The 19,731-nt window shown below is 41.5% G+C and overlaps 1 protein-coding gene across 12 annotated transcripts in view; it reads right to left on the minus strand.

Moving 5' to 3' along the window:
- The window catches only part of MCTP1 (multiple C2 and transmembrane domain containing 1), a 273,863-nt gene that overhangs the window by 36,353 nt on the left and 217,779 nt on the right, over positions 1-19,731 (minus strand). For 11 of the 12 annotated variants that reach the window (XR_014787670.1, XR_014787671.1, XR_014787672.1 and 8 more), the window contains one exon: positions 16,824-16,943. The exons of the other annotated variant lie outside the window; for it this stretch is intronic. Coding sequence is in view for 8 of the 11 variants with exons in the window: in XM_084833774.1 (XP_084689900.1) it covers positions 16,824-16,943 (120 nt within the window). In the remaining 3 variants the exon portion in view is untranslated. The remainder of the gene's footprint in view (positions 1-16,823; positions 16,944-19,731) is intronic. 12 annotated transcript variants of the gene reach the window in all.

Raw genomic sequence — 19,731 nt, forward strand, 5'->3', positions numbered from 1 at the left:
AAAATGCTGGTTTTACCTTTTAAAGCTTTAAATGGTTTTGGCACAAGTTACTTGAAGGACCACCTTCTCCTATACCAGCCTGCCCATACTTGGAGGTCATCAACAGAGGCCCATCTTACTTGCCACCAAGTGTGGTTTGGCTAGTGAGTACAAGGGGTAGGGGGTCTTTTCAGAGGTGGCGCAGCATTGTTGGGTTCAATGTCCATCAGGGGCGGATCAGGCCCCTCATCAGGTCTTCAGGGAGGCTCTGAGGACCCAGCTGTTTTCACTGGCCCTCCCATAATTTGTGGGCTGCTGGTTTTATTGATTTAATCTATTTTTATAGTGTTTTATGGTACTTTATTGTACAGTTCTTTGCCTATTTATATATTTTCATTTTTTTAAAAAAACCTGTATGTTGCCTTGAGAGGGTTTTACCCTTAAAGGTGGCCTAAAAATAATTTAAAATAAATAAAATAAAATGTGCTACGAGCCAGAAAGTTCCACTTAAAACTCACTGGATGGCCTTTGGCAAATGAATTCAGAGATTTATTTATTTATTTATTGTATGATATAACATGTGGATAGAGGAATGTCTTTACCACTTACAGAAGCAGCAATGTAAAGTGAAAATGTGCAAAGTAACTCACCAACCAACTCACAATTGTTATGTAACTTTCCACAGAATACAGAATACAGAAAACTGAAACAGATATACATATAGTCCAAGATAAAAGTCAGAAAAGGGCATTTTTAATATCTAATAACTGGAGCGTGTAATATCTACTAGCAAGCACTTCATACTGTAAGTGAACTAACACATTGACATAATGCAGATGTATGGGAGTTTCCCTCTTGATATGTTTGATTAATCCTTGAATTACAGAAGAGTGATTGCAATGACTTCTTGGAAACTATCCCATTCTTGTGGAATTCAAGCTCTGTATATGTAGTTAGTAGGCCAAAAACAGAAAAGTGAAGAATTCACAATCAACCAGATGAATGTGTCACAGGACTAAGGTATACAAAAGCTACCAGTTAAGTAGAGAAGAGATGGAGTTCAGCACGAGAAATAAAGGGTGTTTCTGTACTATTTAACAGATTGTGATCTTCACCTATCAGGACACTTTACATTTTGAGCCTTTGTATGTGTTAACAATATACTGCAGCCTTCCCCCACCAGCTCCCATCCAGATGTGTCGATGGGAGTTGTAGTCCAACACATCTGGAGGGCACCTGGCTGGGGAAAGCTGCACTATTATTTGTAATATTAGTACAATTATAGACAATTTACAATCAGATATTTTGCATGACCACAGTACGGTCACAGACATCATGATAAGCCACAGCTTATCGTGATGGGAACAAATTACAGTGAGCCTCAGGCTTGCACACTTCTGCCTCCCAACACGGCTGGTAGGAGGAGTTTAGAAACTTTCGCTTATGCTTTTGATTCACCACAGTTTGCTATGTCACTTGGACACAGAATTCTGGTTAATCTGAATTCTGGTCTTCTTTCAAGTATGTATGGTTTGAAGCTGCCTTGTTTGAAACTAACCACATTTAAAATTAACCTCAATTTGTTGATCCGGACAAGACGACAAACTGCAAAGCTCCCAAAATACTCCTCGTGGCCACATTGGAGGAAGTGAGAATGTACGAGCACAAGGCTCACTGTAGCCCATTACCATCACAATAAGCCATGTGGTCATGCAAAATTTCTGATTGGAAATTGTCTATAATTGCACTAATATTCCAAATAAGTATAGCAGCCTTCCCCAACTAGGCGTGTTAGAATAGAACTACCACCAACCCCAGCCAGCATGTCGAGTCTTTGTATGCTTTAATTCTGCAACATATTGCGATACCTCTTTAGATTTAACGTGTGTAATCACAACTAAATGCTGTCCCAAGTAAAATACTCTCTGGACATGGAAAACTAGGATAACATCCTGATATCATAACTTCCTATATCCAAGGCGATCTGTTCCCCCTACCCCCAACATAGGAAAACATTCAAACAAATAACCTGAGGTTTGAAGGAATATGGTGCAGAAAGGGCTGTAGCACAGTCTGATTGTGCACATTTGAAATTAATCTTAGCCCCTTTCTCAGGACTGATTATAAACAGGACTGCCACTTCTTCGATGGGAGAGGTTTTCCAGTTACTCAGCCTAGTCTTTGAGAAGTTATTAACCATGTTGAATATTTAGGGGGAGAAGGTGATTCTAAGGCTTTCAGGAAAACAGTGTGGTGCTTAGACTAGGTAGGTACTGAAGCAGATGATGAAAGAATGCTCCCTTTTAGAAATAAATTGTACCTGTGAATAATCTCCGCTCCTGAACTATTCATTATTAGTGATGGGCAAACTACCCTTCAAAAAACACTGAAATGATATTTAGGAAAGCTAAAAGAAACTCTCAACAGGTAAAGCATGCCTGCCTCTCTATGTTAGTCCTTTGCCACTCTTCCGAAGCAACCACCCGGTCATACTTTTGAGAAGGGGAAAGTGATAGAAATGGCTTGCTATAGACAGGAAAGGTATTTGGGGTCTCTCCTTAACTGTAAATGACACCCATTAGAATGTCATGAAGAAAGCTAGGGGTTAAAAACCTTGATAGGCTAGTTTTCCATGTGCAGTTTGGCAGTCTGTCAAATTGTGTTAAGAACTTGTACAGATACTTGTGTTAGAGAGATCATTAATTAAAATTCTAGCAATGCTATCCTACTAAACAGCAATACTTCCCTTCATCCTTGCAAGTTCAAAAGAGCTGTATAGCAGTGCCAAAAGAATCCATTTTAATGTAGCTCCCAACAGCGTTTGTGCTGAAACAGGCTGTTTTCTTTTATTTTCATTGTGGACTCAAAGGATCACCTGAAAATGCTTCCTAAACCACAGATCCTAGTTTAGGAAAAACTACTTTAGTACATAGCTAACTAAACTCTATTCTCAGAGGAGACACCCTCCTTCCCCCCCGCCCCTTGGTTCTGCCTTTCTGTTCAAGTAGCTCTTTTGTGTTGTTCAGGACAATACAGACATACAGTCAGGTGTGGGTGGCAGAAGGTTTAGACCACAGCATTTACATTTTAAGTGTAAATTCTATTCTGTCATTATTTGGTCATTCTTGGATTTGTATTGGATGGAATAAATCTAAATATCTGAAAAATATGTATGTCATAGGATAAAATATTGAGGATTATTATTATTATTTTTTTACCAAAGGTTCAATAAGAAAAATACTTAATTTGCTTTAGAATCCTGCCTTAAAATTTTTGCTGTCTGCAACCTAGCTCGAAGTCAAGTAGTATTAATCAAACAAAGGAAGGCACCAGGGAAATCAGAAAGCTCTAATGCAAGCAGTTAAAAGTGACATGACCTTCTGTAATGTCACTTGTCACAGATGTATATGCCACATAGCAGTGGAAGGTATTGAAAGAACCTGATTCCTGGTGCTGATCCATGATTATTAAACTAATACAGATGACACTTAAGAGCACACATAAGATGGCTTCACATAATGCACATGCATTACTTTATTGTGCTTACTGTTTAATCACAAATTGCACAACATAGCTCGAGAACCCTCTCCCTTTCCTACGTTTTGAAAGGTACTTCCTGACACAAAAGCAAGACAAAATTATTTGTATGACAGCATTCAGATCGTACATAATTTCCTTCTGCCAAAATACAAGCATTGAACTATACATGTAACAACTGCGTGAATTGGGCAGCAGATAATACAGGTAATAAACTGTGTAGATGCCACTGTACATTGATCCGTCCAAATATAATTGATATATTTATAATTGCAGAGTCTATTAAAACTATGTAATTACATCACTGAGGCTTTCTTCACATGGAGCTTTTATCCTGCGATTGAGATTGCTCCTTCACAGAAGTTTGCAGGCTCTTTACATGACGCCATGTCCCTCCAGGGCATCTCCTGCACTAAATGCCCTTTGTTCTGTTTTTAAATAGATCACAGATAATGAGCTATCAAATTGCCCCTTTGTGTTCCATTTGAGTTCCCTCCATGAAAAGAGGAAAAGTGGCAAGAAGAGGAGTGACATCAGTGAAAGATAATGGAAGATTCAGATATGGGGAGAAGGAGGGGGAAAGGGGAGGGGGAAAAGGAAGCGGCTTGTGATCCTGCATTTAAAACGGAAGCAGAAAGCCCCATTTTAAATGCAGGATTTTAGACTGGTGTAGAGATGCCCTATCACAACGTATCACAAGGCTAAAAGATATGACGCCGGAAGATGAGCCCCTCAGGTCGGAAGGTGTCCAATATGCTACTGGGGAAGAGCAGAGGGTGTTTCCAAGTAGTGCCAGAAAGAGTGAAGCGGCTGGGCCAAAGCCGAAAGGACACTCAGCTGTGGATGTGTCTGGTGGTGAAAAGAAAATCCGATGCTGTAAAGAACAATATTGTTTAGGAACCTGATGCTGGGAAAGACTGAAGGCAAAAGGAGAAGGGGACGGCAGAGGATGAGATGGCTAGATAGCATCACGGATGCAATGAATATGAACTTGAGCACGCTCCGGGAGAGAGCGCAGGACAGGAAGGCCTGGCGTGCTATGGTCCATGGGGTCACGAAGAGTCGGACACGACTGAACGACTGAACAACAACAAAGAGATGCCCTGAAAGGAACCAGAAGGCCATCCAGTTTATCCTCTGTCAGCTACAGGGAGACTGAAACCAACATGCTTGGCTCCAGCAGTCACTTACCTGAGTGAGTCCAGCCTTTGCCAGCAGTGACTTGTTCTTTAGATGACAGAGTTGCCCTGTTTTATCTGTAGATAAAAGCTTCCAGATGAGGCTCATCCCTTTCCCTTGACCACTTGCCCATGTATTCAGGTTCCCACCTACTGCTTCCCAGTCTTCTTTCTTCCTTGCCTGCCCTATAGATATGTCTACTCTCTACTCCCTACCACCTTGATTAGACTCTACCCTCGGTTTCACACAACTCTGCTTTTTTTCTCAATTGTACTGAGTACTACAGTCAGACTGTCTATCCAGCATTCATTGTCAATGCTTTCACTGTTTCCTAATGGGTCTTCTTGTGCCTTATGCAAAGACATTCCATCTCTGGATGCCCTGCATCCAACTCCCTACTCAAAAAGAAGGACTAAAAATCCAGCCTACAAGCCCTACCACAGATCAGCCCTATGTAAGCCAGACCATGACATGCCAGAAGCAGAAAGCAGAAGAGCTGCCTGCAGAACAGATCACACCAAATGGCTCAAGCAACAATGTTGACCCACACATCATAGCTGATTCTTAACTTCTAGAGTCCACATCACCACAGTTGTAATGTAATGCAGTGTACGTCTTAGTAGAGTATAATCTGATCAATGGTACTATTAAATATGCAACTGGGTGCATGACCGCAGTTCCAGTTATATTTCACATGTGAAGAGGCAGGTTTATAGACATAGAAATGTGCAAATTCATGCAACGTTGTACATAGGGACACACACACACACACACACACACACACACACACACACACAGGCTCCAGTACATCTCCTTCAGGTTGAGTAGTCCAGATTTTTATACAACCTTACACATGTCCACAATTTCCCTGTATGCAGCCAGTTAAGTTTCTAGTTTTGCCGCTAGATCCCTGTTAGGTAGGATCACAGTAGTATGACAATTTCAGGGAATCGTAGGGCTACTCAACACTTTATGGCAGGGGTAGGCAATCTGGTGCCCTCCAAATATTTTGAACTACAACTCCTATCAGTCCCAGCCAACATGGACAATGGTTAGGGAATAGGGGAGTCATAGTAAAAAACAACTGGAGGGCATAATCCAGCTAAAGCAGAACATTTTAAAGTCACATTGAATTCAATGGGGGGAAAGCTATACATTTGCTTAACTCTCTTGTTGAAATCAATGGGACTTAAAAGTGCTTAACTCTGGCTGGTTCATGTCCTACATTTTTAGATGTCTACTTCAGAAGTTTAACTGTTACATCTAAACATGTGAAATATGAATGCTACAAACATGGATTTGCAAGTGTATTAATTATATGCACTTAGGGAACCATGACTGATGTCAACTCCGAGTTGAGTGTACACTTGGTGGCAGGTTTGCCTCCAAATAATATGTGCAATGGCCCTTAATTTAGCTCAAGAATCTTCATAGAAAAGTGTTTCTAATGTAAAGATTAGAAACTCACACAGTGACTAGAACAAAACAGTTGAATTACAACCACACTACTGCAAATACAAGTAAAGCAAGGTCTACTTTAATATTGAATTTAAGAAGAGTAGAAACACTGCCAACTTAAAAAAATTGTATAGCATTTCTGAATGAATTGCACAGTGAAATGTAAATTACAAAATTTAAAAAATCACAAGTCATGCAGATACTGTTTTTTTTTTAAATCATAAAGTTTATGAATATAAAGCATAGGACATGTTGATTCTCTGTTGATGGAACATGCCTAAACACTTTCCAAATACAAAAATATCTTATTAAAATATTTGCATATATTTGTATTTTGACCGAAAATAATACGGCCTGACATTGCGTGTGTTGTTTTTTACAGCAATAGGTACAGAACTGGATCCTGAGTCAATGTTCCTACTCTAGGGATACAAAGGAATTTGTGTAGAATCTGGAGTTGATTTAATTTTTTTTCCTGTTTGTCTCTGTGCAACCTAACCACAATATGTGCTTGCGTGTCAGTTGATTTACAGTGCTTATGTGTAATTATAATATAAAATTATTGAATGTGCATGGATTGAAGAGGATGTATAAAACCACTCAGACTATTGCAGGTCACCTGGAAGTACTTTAGGTCAAGCTGAAGATTCCCCACAGTCAATAAGCCTAATATCTGTGTCTATTATGGCCATTTTCACAACAGGGCATCTGCTTCCCTCACACTGAACTGTCAAGGAAGAACTTTTAAAAATGGCATAATTGAAACAGAACATCCATCTCTTACAGGATGGCAGCAATCCAGTATTCCATATACCCAGCCCTAAGATAAACAGATTTAGCTGTGCACAGAACGCATGCAGGCTTGGGCTGCTTAAACAAGGTATCACGGTTACCTGGCTCACAACCTGTTTAGTATGCACTTTCCTATGTCTAGTGCTATCCACAGCCTCAGCATGTAAAACCCATTTCAGCACACAAGGATTCTCTAGCTGATATTTATAAACAACTGACATTAGCAATAGCATGCATTTGCAATACTGTTTGGAAAATCTATGACAGTGAGAATAAAACTAAGCAGCTATTAAACATTTGACCTTGGACTACTTCATCTACAGTAGTCATCAAGGTAACTGAACCATTCGATGTCATAATTAATACGATGAGCCTGCCACTAAGGCTGAATATATTGCTCTACATAAGGCAGCAAGCTGAAAGAAAGAGGCATTGCTACAACAGACATCTTGATCTTTAAAGACACGATTAAAAAAAAAGATTTCTTGCAGAATGCATTTCCTTGCCTATGCCTGGGAAAGGGAGATGTTAATTTTGTAATTTTAGGAAGACATGTAATAGGAAGTAGGGCTTTCATTACACAACAGCCCCGTATGATCAACAGATTTTTAACAATAATAATTGAGGTCTATCCCGTACAACAGGCACCACAGTAGTCACTATCATTTGCAATTATATAACTTCCACTGTCAGCTTAATGTGCCCATTATGCTAATACCATTAATAGTAAGACAGACTATAGTATATTTACAGTTGTGTATATCTTTATATGTTTGTTTTTAATGAGTTCAGGTGCTGTTTCTCACTTTTGCACAAAGAACTATACAGTCTATTAAGTGTTTATTTGAACTATGTCTCCATCTAAAGGCTCTAAAAATCCAGCATACTTGTCTTGTAGAAATATCCTTGAAATTCGTATTTATAATGATCGTTGAATCCAAAGGAAATTTAAAAGTATGCATGTTTGAGATCACAGAATTAATGTGGTTTACCAAATGAGATTTTAATATGATGGCATTTGAATTCTCAGATAGGCACTTAGACGTAGGCAGTAAAACATGTTTCATAAAACCTCATAAAGAGGTTTGAAAAGCATTATTTCTTTCAGTTGGCATTATGAATTTAACAGCCTAGCTACTTCAGCTTCTAATGACACAAACAGGCTGTTTAGTAGTCATAATGCTAATGGGGAGACACTTCACACGATCAGCTCCAATCACACATTTACACATTCTACGGAGTGGGGGAGGGGCTGCTGCTTCTTCAACTGTGATCACATGGGGGCTGTAATGTTTGAACAACTAGTCTCTAATTATGAGAAGAACATTACACCAGCAGTGAGGAAGTTGGATTGCTAAGGGGACTTAACATGGAGTGCAGGGTTAGTGGCTGTGAATTAGACAACCTGTGTGAGTTGCAGCACAACCAAGTTATAGTGTATGAACAGGGACTTTCCCTATCTATCTTTGTAAGGCAAAAGAGAATGTGCATAACTATCCTTTCTGCATGCAGCTATACCCTTGTTCCAGTCCAAATAGTTAATATATTGATTTGATAATCACTTTGAGATACAGGGAAAGCTGAACTTCATAATGTTCAACAATTTTTTTAAAAAACAGTGGAATAATTTAAACTAGTTGACTTCAAGTGATGGGTTGTGATGCCACAACTTTGGCACAATCACCACCACTGTTTACATTATTAAGAGAAAGAGATTCTTTGGCCTACAACTGCCATCATCCCTCACCATCCCTGGCTATGCTGGCTAGGGCTGATGGGAGTCATAAGCCACAACATCTCGGGGGCCACAGGTTGCTCACCCCTGCCTTACAGCATCAGTGACCAAGGAGGTGGGCATGAAGAAGAGAGCTGCTCCCTGGGGACTTCATTAAGCCCCCAAACTTTACCAAACAGGAAGTTCTCTGCACAAATATCTAGAACTGACTTCAACCTGTGTTTTTGTTTGGTCTTTCTTCAAGTCTTTTAAATTATCTCATTGGTATACCTCTTGGGCTGGAAATATGCCAAGTGATAATCTTTGTAAATCAGTTCCTGCCAAATTATGCATTCAATGGTCCCAGCCTGTAATGCCTGCCATCCTGCTAAATTTGTCAAAACTCATTACAGGCACCAAGGTCTGTATAAAGTCATGCTCTTATTAATGTATGAGGGTTTTGGTGAGCAACATAGACATTGAAACCAATCTTTATAGTCTGTATCGCCAACTTATTGAACTTCTGGATCTTTTGGGTTGTATTCCACTGTGTCCTTCTGCCACTGGTGGATCAGTTTTTCCTTGCCTCTACAGCCACCTGCACACACCCCAAATTTGCTCCAGAGGGTTTATGGGGGTACACAGTGGAAGAGGGGAAACTCCTGTGGTGCAAGCAGATGTCTGCTCACATAATATTGGATGAAGCCCATAGCTATTCAATGACATCTTGATACTAAATTTAAAATTAGTCATGGTCTTTATACCAAGTATGTTTTGTGCATCAAAATCTACAGAGTTGTGTTAGTTCTAAAGTTCATTATTTTGTGATAGTTTTTGAGAAGATCCACACACCACTCATCAAATACCACCTTCAGGGATAAACAAGTTTGGGGGCAATTTTTGGTACAAAAACAGCATTAGAAGTAGGATTAAAACCCCTGTACCATAGTTTGTCCTGATCAGGGCCCCTATGGTTGCTTTTTCTCAAGAAAGATGTGACTATTCTGAGCATGCTATTTGAGAATATTTAAAACCTATGTGTAGTTTTGCCCTATGTCTGGGGCTTTTGTCAGCATTAAAGCACCATTTGTCTCATGCTGGCCATCTTAGCTTCTTACAATTACTTTTGCACTGCAAGGCATTCATTTCTTTTCTGCTGCCCTCAGTCACCTGTACCTTGTGCTTTGTAGCCATTTCTTCCCTATAAATACCCAGTGCACACTCTAGGGTTACATCGCACTGAGTAGGCTGGCTCTCACTCTGAATTTGTAACACATACTACTATCTACTATTTAATAAGTGATTTACACAGAACAGCTTTCCGAACAGCTTTCCTCTATGCACCCATGCATGGAACAATTTCAGTTCCTACTAGGGATGTAAGAAATCCCTTACCTTACCATCTGCAGGGGGTCCGCTGGGGGCGGGGATCCATTCCTCCCTCCCGGAATCCTCACCGGCCAGCTCCGCTCCGCGGCGATTCCGCAGAGCCACTGGCCGGCTCTTAAGCCCCAGCGATATGGCTGCCATTGCCGTATCACTGCCTGGACTAACTGTGGACGCAAATGGCATCCAGCATAGCCAAATATGCCATTTTGTGTCCCTGCTCTTTGCTGTGATAGGCTACGTAAATCTTTACGTAGCCTATCACACGAAGGAACAGGGATGCAAATGGTGTATTTGGCTATGCTGGACGCCATTTGCGTCCACAGTTAGTCAGTCCAGCCAGTGATATGGCAATGGCGGCCGTATCGCTGGGGCTTTGGAGCCAGCCAGCGGCTCCGCGGAATTGCCGCAGAGTGGAGCTGGCTGGTGAGGATTCCGGGAGATCCGATCAGAGGAGGAGGTAGGAGATCCGATCCTCCATGGACTTCGAGGGGCCGGATTCAATAGAATCCAGCCTCATTGGGATCCGTGGAGGATTTCTTCAACATCCCTAGTTCCTACTATTATAATACATAGCAAAACCCAAAAATAATTAAAGTGGGTCCCATGATGCAGATTGGGGTTAAACAGAAAGCTCTGAGCCTAGATAGATTGAAAACTAAGTTAAAAGAGCTGTCTCCTCCCATATGATCCTGCCCATTCACTTAGGTCTTCAGGGAAAGCCCTGTTCTGGGCCCAACCACCATCAATGGCACAGGTGATGGGAACATCAGAAAGCACTCAGGCTACAGCACTACTTTCATTGGGAGACTGGTCCAGCCACTTCTTAAAAGGCATTTTGATGCCAAGTGAAAACGGGTCAGTTCTGGTTGGCCTTTGGCTGAGCTGATGTGTGAAATTTTTTTCCTTATATTTTCTGAAAGCTGTTTTTATGTGCTGTTTCTACTAGGAATATTGCAACCTGCAAATTACTGGAAGGGGGCAGTGTTGAAATTAGTTCGTTCATGGGAATTTTGACCACAGCTAGTCTTAGGATCTCTATAGCCTACAAAGTGGTTTCCTATGATATCTTCCTTTTGCTCCTCCCCTTCCTACCCCCCCTCCTCCATTGCCAGGAGCACTTGTGTTTGCTCTCTCGCTCCTGCCTGTTTAATTGAACACAAAATGGACACAACAGACTCTTTTTGAAACTTCACACTGTACCTGCATTTTATATGCAAGATTATTAGCATATAATAATTTTATATGCTTTTTCTTCACTAAAGAAGGGTGTGGTCTCCTTTTATTGTGCTAAGATAGCCTGTGTTAAACTGGTAAATGCCCATTCTGTTTTCCTTTTTGTTTTTTCTCCACTAATTGCCTTTCTAACAGGAGGCATCATTACTAAATAATCCCATCAGTTTCAGAATTGTAGAGTTGGAGGGGGCTTTGTAGGCCATCTAGTCCAACCTTTTGTTCACTGCAGGAAATCCAGAACTAGAGCAACCCTACCAAATGGTCACCTATTATTGTTTTATGGTTTTTGTACATGTTCTATCAGCTGCATTGGATGTCTTGTATACAAGATGGAAAGTTAGGATATAAGTCATTTAAAGAATAAATACATAACAAACTACTGGTTTAGATTGATACTGTCAACTTTCAGCCTTCCTTCACAAAGCTCTTTAGTAATGTTAACTACTGGAAGAATAGCTGTGTTAGCCTGCTGCAGCATTCGTGGCAGCTAGAGATTAACCATTATTTATTTATTGTTTGTTTGTTTGTTTGTGATAGTTCTATACCACTTAATATAATAGAATTCCTAAGTGGTTCACATATAAATATGAAAATCACATTTAAAATACAATATTAAAACAATTCCAATTACAGTAATAGTACAGTAACAATAGTAATTCAAGGAGCAGTAAGATGGCGCTGCATGGTTTAGGGCGCAATCCTATGGCCACTAGACAGCAGTTAGATGGCCATAGGATTGGCTGATTCCCAGAGAATTGCCTCCTCGCCCCCTCCCCTGCCACCTCATAGGTGGCGCGAATCATCCCCAGTGTCAGGGCCCAGCTTCAGTACTGCAGTGGGCCTTGTAGGTTATGGCCAGGATTTGATTAGAAGTAGCCTGGAAGGGCTGGGGCCTATTCAGTTTCTGGAATGTCAGGGTCTGTGTGAGCTTATCTATGTCAGTGATCTCAGAGCAGAGCCAGGGGGAGTCACCCAACTCCCTGTCCACCTGCTGGTCTGGCCTTGGCGGGCAGGAAGGCTGGAAGCTGTCCATGAGAACCTGACAGAGGTGGGGTGCGGTTTGCAGAAGGTTGCCCAGGTTGAAGCGTCACTGCTGGAGGGCTGAGCAGTGCCGCCCTGTTTAGACAGGGGCCTTGTTGAAAGGCTGAAGGCCCTTGTCTGTCAAGGGCTCTGGAGGGAGTGTCCTACAGTCATGCCTTCCCTTTTAAGCTGATGCAAAGGCTAAGAGCCTTTGCTAGGAACATCTCGTCTTCATTGCCCAAAGCCTTCTCTCTTTGGTGGATCCATCGTTGTCTGGGCTTTTGGAGGCACTCCGCACATGGACTGGAACTTTGGATTGTTAAGGACTTGCCATGAAAAGTACTGTGAGGCTTTTCATAGACTTGAACTCTTGTTGCTGTGGATTGTGTGCCTGTGTTTGTAGTCAGCTCAGTGTATGGTAGGCTGGGTTTGATCTATGACTTTTGGACTTCCCTCTGCCAGAACTCATGCAGCGTGGAGTTACCAATGCGAAAGTGGTGGCTTGGAACTCCTTGCATGTGTGGGTATGCCCTCCCCTTGCTCTTGATGGGTCTTGACCATGTAGCCTAGAGTTATCAACAAAATATTCAAAGTTGGACTCTCTATGGGTGTTAGTTATTTAGGCCTTTCAAGAAGTTATCCCCTGATTGCCTGATGGGTTCATTCCAGGAATCATTCCCTTTCCATGTCTGGGGTTGGAGCCCTGTGAAAGGATTGTCTGGGTTAGGTACCCAGGAATCCAGAGACCCATCACTTGTGTTCAGAACTGTGGAGACGGCAACGGAGAAACCATGTTGAGGATCTCAGTCACGGTAGTAGTGTTTAGCTTTGGACTGTTCTGGAATTACATAGAGTCTATAGCTACTGATTTCTGAAGAGTGTAACCACTAAACCTTTGCCATGGGATTCCCTGCAACAAAGAAATCTCACTGATTTGGGTGTTCAGTGTCAGATTGCCTGAGCGTGTGTGCTGAGGGGATCAGGAAACCTGACACCCAGGCTCCGTGCTTGTTAGAGCAGCACGGAGCAGGGCAAAAGGGGGCGTTCCCAGGGGCGGGGAGCACGGAAGTGCCGGTATGACGCTTCCTATGTGACATCCGGCCTCCCCACCCTGCGCTCCGATGCCCCCAAATCAGCTGTCTAGCAACAGCATCCCCTCCATGTTCCTCCCATTGTACATTGGATAGGTGGCCGCCTCCGAGTTCAGAGGCAGCCGCATATCCTGATAGGGATTGCTCCCTAATTAAATTACACGCCAGGGAAAGCCTGGGTGAACAAGTGCATTTTCAGGAGGCATTTGAAACCTGCCACATTTTCTGCTTCTTGAACTGCATGGGGGAGGGTTTTCCAAAGGGTGGGCGCCGCTACTGAGAAGGCCCGCCATCAAGGTATTACATGGTGATGTTCCGTTAATTTCAGAAAGACCAGCAAGGCCTCCTTTCACAATCTTAGAGGTCATCTGGGTATATATAGGGGAAAGCAGTCTGCTAGATATCCTGGTCCCAAGTTGTTTAGGGCTTTGTATGATGATAACATAACCTTGAACATGGCATGGTAGCTAATAGGCAGCCAGTGCAATTCTTTTAACACAGATGTTATATTAGCGTGGCTGGGTGTCCCAGTGAGCACCCTAGCAGCTGCATTCCGCACTAACTGCAGCTTCTGAACCAGGCACAAGGGCAGCCCAACACAGAGCTCATTGCAGTATTTTGTGACATTGGTAAGAGCTTCATTAGGAACATGGAACTGGCAGTCCACTTTTCAGTCATCACTTGACATTGCAGTCATGAAGTGATAGACAGACAAGTGTTAACTGACCATTAAGTCTCAATGGTGTGAGATGTATTCCCAGATCAGTTAATACAATGCAAATACATGGCTCCACCACAGGAAAGAAACATATGTGTCTAACAGCACACAGACACGCACGCGCACACACACCATCAAATGCTTGTGCTCCACAGAGCAATCTTACACACACATACACAGATCTGGAACACAGCTGCATGTATTCATCAGGTCATGTATTTTACGGTAACTGTTTCAGCTGTTTACATTGTTTTTAATTTTTATATGTTAAAGATATTATACTATGTTTTTATTATCTTGTATTTGTGCATTGTCATTTTTGTGAACTACCTAGAGAAATTTGGCTATTGGGTGGTATAGAAATGAAAATAATAAAAAGAATAATTCCCACTTCACCCGAAACCATGAAGTGAACAGGTAGAGGGAAGTACAGTCTGTTACCACTGTGATTGTGGGTAGCAGTGCTTAAAAGGTGTAATGGGATATATGAATCCATTTAGAGTGGTGTTCTATATATTTATCAACACCAAGCCACAATGAGTACTTGGTCCTCAAAAAACCAAACAAAAAAACCAAACAGTTTTTACTAATTCTTGAAAAGTTAGAATAAAGCAAGCTCAGCAAATTTCTCTGAGGAGAGGATGCCAAAGAACAGGTGTCACCAATCAAAAGGCCCTGTGCCTAGTCCTGACCAAGGGGAAATCCTTGTCACATAAAAAATTAGGATATCTAAACATTTCTATCCATCATTGCAAAACAAATAAATAAAAAAGAACAGAAACAACAATTTATCTGAGGCTAGATTGAGAAAATAAAAAATTAATGGTATCTGCAGCAAGATGATCTGAACGTTGTTAATTTTGTTGTGGCAAATGTCAGAACTCAAAAGTAATGTTACCAAGTGGCACAATGAATGTGTAAAGGAAGAAAAGGCTTTCCTGACACTTAAAAATGATGAGATAAAATGGGTTCATCTGTCATAATCAGACAGCAACTTGGTGAATAATGTTATTGATCTGAAGCATATTACAGTCTCTCAGTGCTGCAATTGATTGGGAAACTGAGATTGTTATGTAGGAGAGGTATTCTAGCGACAAAGGCCTTCTGAGATACTGCATTTTAATTGTCTTTAATGCCTATTAGCATTAAGAACATAAAAGCCGTGTTGAATCAGACCAAGGATCCACCTAGCTCAGCATTTGGTTTCCCACTTTTGCCCCCAGGAAGCACACAAGCAGACCCTGAAGGTAATAGCCCTCTTCTACCCTTGCTGCCTAGCAACTGGAATTCCACGGCAGACTGCTGCTGAGAATAGACACTTCTAGCCATCATGGCTAATAGCTACTGATAGATAGACCTAGCCTCCATGAATTTGGGCAAGTTTGGACCAGGGAAATGCTTGGGTCAGATCCTCTGCACACTCCCTTAATTTATTGATCAGCTATATCAGCCAAAGACAAATACAAAATGAAAGATTGTGTGCTCCATTGTGCTGACTAAGTTGCCATTTTAAAGAGATCTTTATTTTTGTGAACTGGGCTGCTGGAACAACAGAAGTTGGGAGGAGAACAGCAACAGATTTTTTTGTGGAAGGAGGGAAAGGACTGTAGACCAGGCTTTATACTGAAAAACTCAGGATAAGCATGTGCTTGATTTTATGTATGTGGGGAGGTAAGATTGTGCAGTCATGAGTAGAAGGTACTCTGTGGGCTCTCAGGGAAACAGGGAGAGTGGTTAAAAAAAAAAGACTGCTTTTTGTGAACTGCTGGAGCAAAAATCTGGGGGGAAACAAGGAGTGGATTATTGTGTGGAGTGCTCTCTCTAGTCATAGTTTGTTGAAAATACAGTCAGTGCTTTGTATTTTAAAAAAGGTACTGAGGCTTTAATCTGTGTGGGAGATATGACATTCAGTCTCTAAGTCTTGCTTCTTAAGTGTGTGTGTGTGTGTGCGCGCGCATATGTATGTAGAAGCTACAGTTGCTCAAGGTGGGGGAAACACTCTGTGTATGTTCAGAGGCACTCTTAACTGTTTTGTTTGTAAGCATTTTCTGCTATGGATTCACCAATCTTCAGCTGATTACTTTTTTCTATGCTTCGGTATTCCTCAGCTATAAAATCAGATGAATGTCCTTTTAAATTATAAAAATGTAATGTAGTGCCTAAATGTGTTTTTACATATTTGACTTGCCATGTAGCACTACTATCTATTTTTTGTCATTTGGAACTACCTGTTTGCATGATCTTTAGTTACCCCTTTCTACTTGTGGCACATCAGTGTCTGGATTGCATTGGCTCCACCACTGTCTGTTTTGTGAGGCCACACCACTGGACTGCCAGACTCTGACAAGAGCCCCTTCCACTGGGTCACCAAAGCATCCCTATTTTCAACTGAGAAGTGCCTGAAGATTTTTGTTTTTGTTTCAAAGTTCACCACTTTGCACCCAGTGGAAAGTATTTTTCACAGTCTCCTTGGAACTTTAAAAAGCTTGTTAGTCTTCCAAGTGCATTCATGAAAGACCCCTCATATCAAACCATGGGATCTCCCTGTTCTGACATTCTCTTCTTCCAATGCTGAGGAGAGCAGGAGAATTGCATGAGCCCAAGAGGCTTCCTCCTGATATCTCTCTGGGGAGTAAAAGCACCTAAATCAATTTTTTTGTCTGAGTGGAAGACATATATATGAAAAAACACACCATATTTCAAAGAGACTTACTGTATCGTGTTGTCTATTATCCTTCCCTGATATGATCAGGAAATAATTCCACACCAACAGTAGCAACAAGACCAGAGGAATCATGTAGAGCTCAAAATTCCAAGTCACAAACAGAAAGAGCTAGAACCAAATAGAAAGATAGTGGTTAGTCATCTTTAGATTTCCTGGAACTACAATATGCAAAACATAGAAGAACACAAGTTATACAAAGAAATTATCTGTTTCTGACACAATGAACTTGATTAAACAGACTGCTAAATATGCTACTTCCCCACTTTATCCCAGAAAAAAAAAATCATTTTCTTCCAGACATTTTCTTCACATAAAAGTATTCAGGTAACAGCAGTCTTATTCCATCATCTGTACAGACATCTTTATCTGTCTTACACAAACTTAAGAGGCAAGTACTATTTTTAGGAAGGCTAAAATTTAGATGGTGCTTCTCTCATAGCTGCAAACCCATCTGTGAAGACTATATGGGTAAGAAACGTTTCAGAGTTTCAACCAACCATTTAAGACAAGTGTATCAATGCTGTCGATATGAGAAGTACCAGCTTGTCATCATAGTTCCTCCAGGATAACACAGCATAACAAAGAAGTATTGAGAAATCTACAGTTATTGGGAAGTGTACTTTAAACTGTACATTATACAACACAGGTTCAGTTGAGATCAGCATTTGGATTATTGCTAGAATGGAAAGGGAAAGTGTAATTTTGGAGTTCTAACAACTGAGTTTGGCTAGCAAAGCAGTCAGGGCTGGCCCAAGACATTTTGCTGCCTGAGGCAAAGAACAACATGCCCCCCTCCCATTTCATGTACAAGCAAACTGGACTGGCAGTTTAATCTTTCTTCAACATTGACAATGAAACAGTATCCTCTGTACCTGAAGACAGCAGGCTAGCTTAGGGGTCACAGGGCCGACATGCAGGGCACAGCTCTCTCCTCTAAAACCTTGCAGCCACCTCTCAGCATTTGCTGCCTAAGGCAACTACCTCACTCTTTCTAAAGGTAGGGCAGTCCTTGAAAGGAGTAGCCAGTGAAAGATGTAGCTAAAGAAGACTCCAGTTTTAACACACAAGAAATTATACATTTGGCTGATTTTTTTGTTCACTTGATAAGTGAACTTTCTTTCATAAGTGAAAGAATAAGGAATATATACGTGAAAACAAATATGGCATTTGTTGTTCAACATTTGCTGTAACGAAGGTTGTAACATTCCACTAATTAAATCAAACACCTTTTGATAGCTTCCAAGTAAATAGTAGGTTTAAAAATATATATACTAAAAAAAATCTCCCCCAAACCACAGGTGGCAGACACTGGGTGGGTTCACACAGCAAGAGGGTAGTTAATAAGCCATGCTAGCTTTTTAACCACACTGAATGTGCTGGTCTCATGCTGGCCTGAATTACATAATTACCCTTACTGGGCATGGGGTCTAATGTTGTCTGAACCTGGCAAGGGTGGCTTGTTGGGGTGGTTAACAAACCACCCAGAACCCATGGCCTGTTGTAGGGTTCTGGGTGGGTTCAGATGACACAAGAAGCTACGGTGTGGGCTTCAATTGGCAACTTGGCATCTGTGGGCGAACCAGGTCACTATCATAGAAGAGGCATTCTTCCTCTGTGTGCTCTCACACAAGATGGAAAGCCTCTTAAAATAGTGACTGCCATCCCCATGCATGTCTTTGCATGGCTCCATACATTATTTAACAACAAATAATGCCTTTTGTTTCAGATGTTGCATATGTTTTTATTCATATGCAAGCTTATGCAGATTTAACCAATTTATGAATTAAAACTCATGAAAAAACAGCTACGATTTGCATAAACTGGACAACAACCCTATAATTAGCCTGATCACAACACAGGTAGCGAAATCAATACTATGATCTCTAATCAGTTAGGTAGTTCTCATGACAGCGTCTTCCAAGATCTTCCCTTAACCAAAACTGCCAGTACACAAACAGCTACAGCAGGGGTCCCTTATGTTTTCAGGCTGGTAGGCACATCTGGAATTTCGAGAAGGAGTAACGGCTGCTATCACAAAATGGCTGCCCTGCGGGGCTTGCCCATTCACAAAATGACTGACCACCCATTTCCCAGATAACAAACTGTTCAGGCTGCAAGAAAAGTAACTTGCCTAAAAACCTAAATACAACGTAGAGTTTTAGTGTGAGCCCCAAAACACAAAACTACTCTTTTGAACCCACAGTTTTCTGCTCCAACACTCATTTCATGGAAGGTAAACTAATGTGATCAGAGACTTGCCCAAAAACTGAGTACAAGGTAGAATTGGGATCTGTACCCTAAAATACCAGATCACATATTTGCCCCCACAAGCACAACCCATTCCAGAGAAGGCAAACTGGTGATGCTCAGAGAAACATACAAGCACTTGCAAAACACCATGTGGGACCCAAAACATTACTGGAAATAAAGATGGCATGGTGCTTCACATCCGGTTGGAACCAATGTTGCCCTCACAGCATTCTGCGGAGCCTCCACAGGACGCTATCTCAAACAGCTTTTTAAAAGGTTGAAAAACCTTTTCAACTTCCCCCTGGAATTAAAAGGGGGGGCAAGGCAGCATCTGGATAAGATCTTGGAGAAAAGTACTGTCTGCGAGGCAGCAGGGGGTGGGGGGGCTGGATTCCGAGACTACCTTCCCAGAGCTTAATCGTTGCAAAAAGCTGTTTTGAAACTCCTAATAGGAGAAAACAGGGTTGACGTGTTCCATTGTAATGTATGGATTAAGACGTATCAACAACATCTGAGGGATGGTTTAAGAAATATCAACAATATTTGAGAATATCTGAGGACCTGCAAGATTTGTTTGAAGAGAAACATGGCTACAGCGAGGAGAAAGGAACTGCATCACTGCCCACTCCTCCTGTACCTCCCTTGG

This window comes from Heloderma suspectum, chromosome 2, assembly GCF_057233095.1.
Source record: "Heloderma suspectum isolate Gila_16-S chromosome 2, 16-S_ref, whole genome shotgun sequence".
Lineage (NCBI taxonomy): Eukaryota > Metazoa > Chordata > Lepidosauria > Squamata > Helodermatidae > Heloderma > Heloderma suspectum.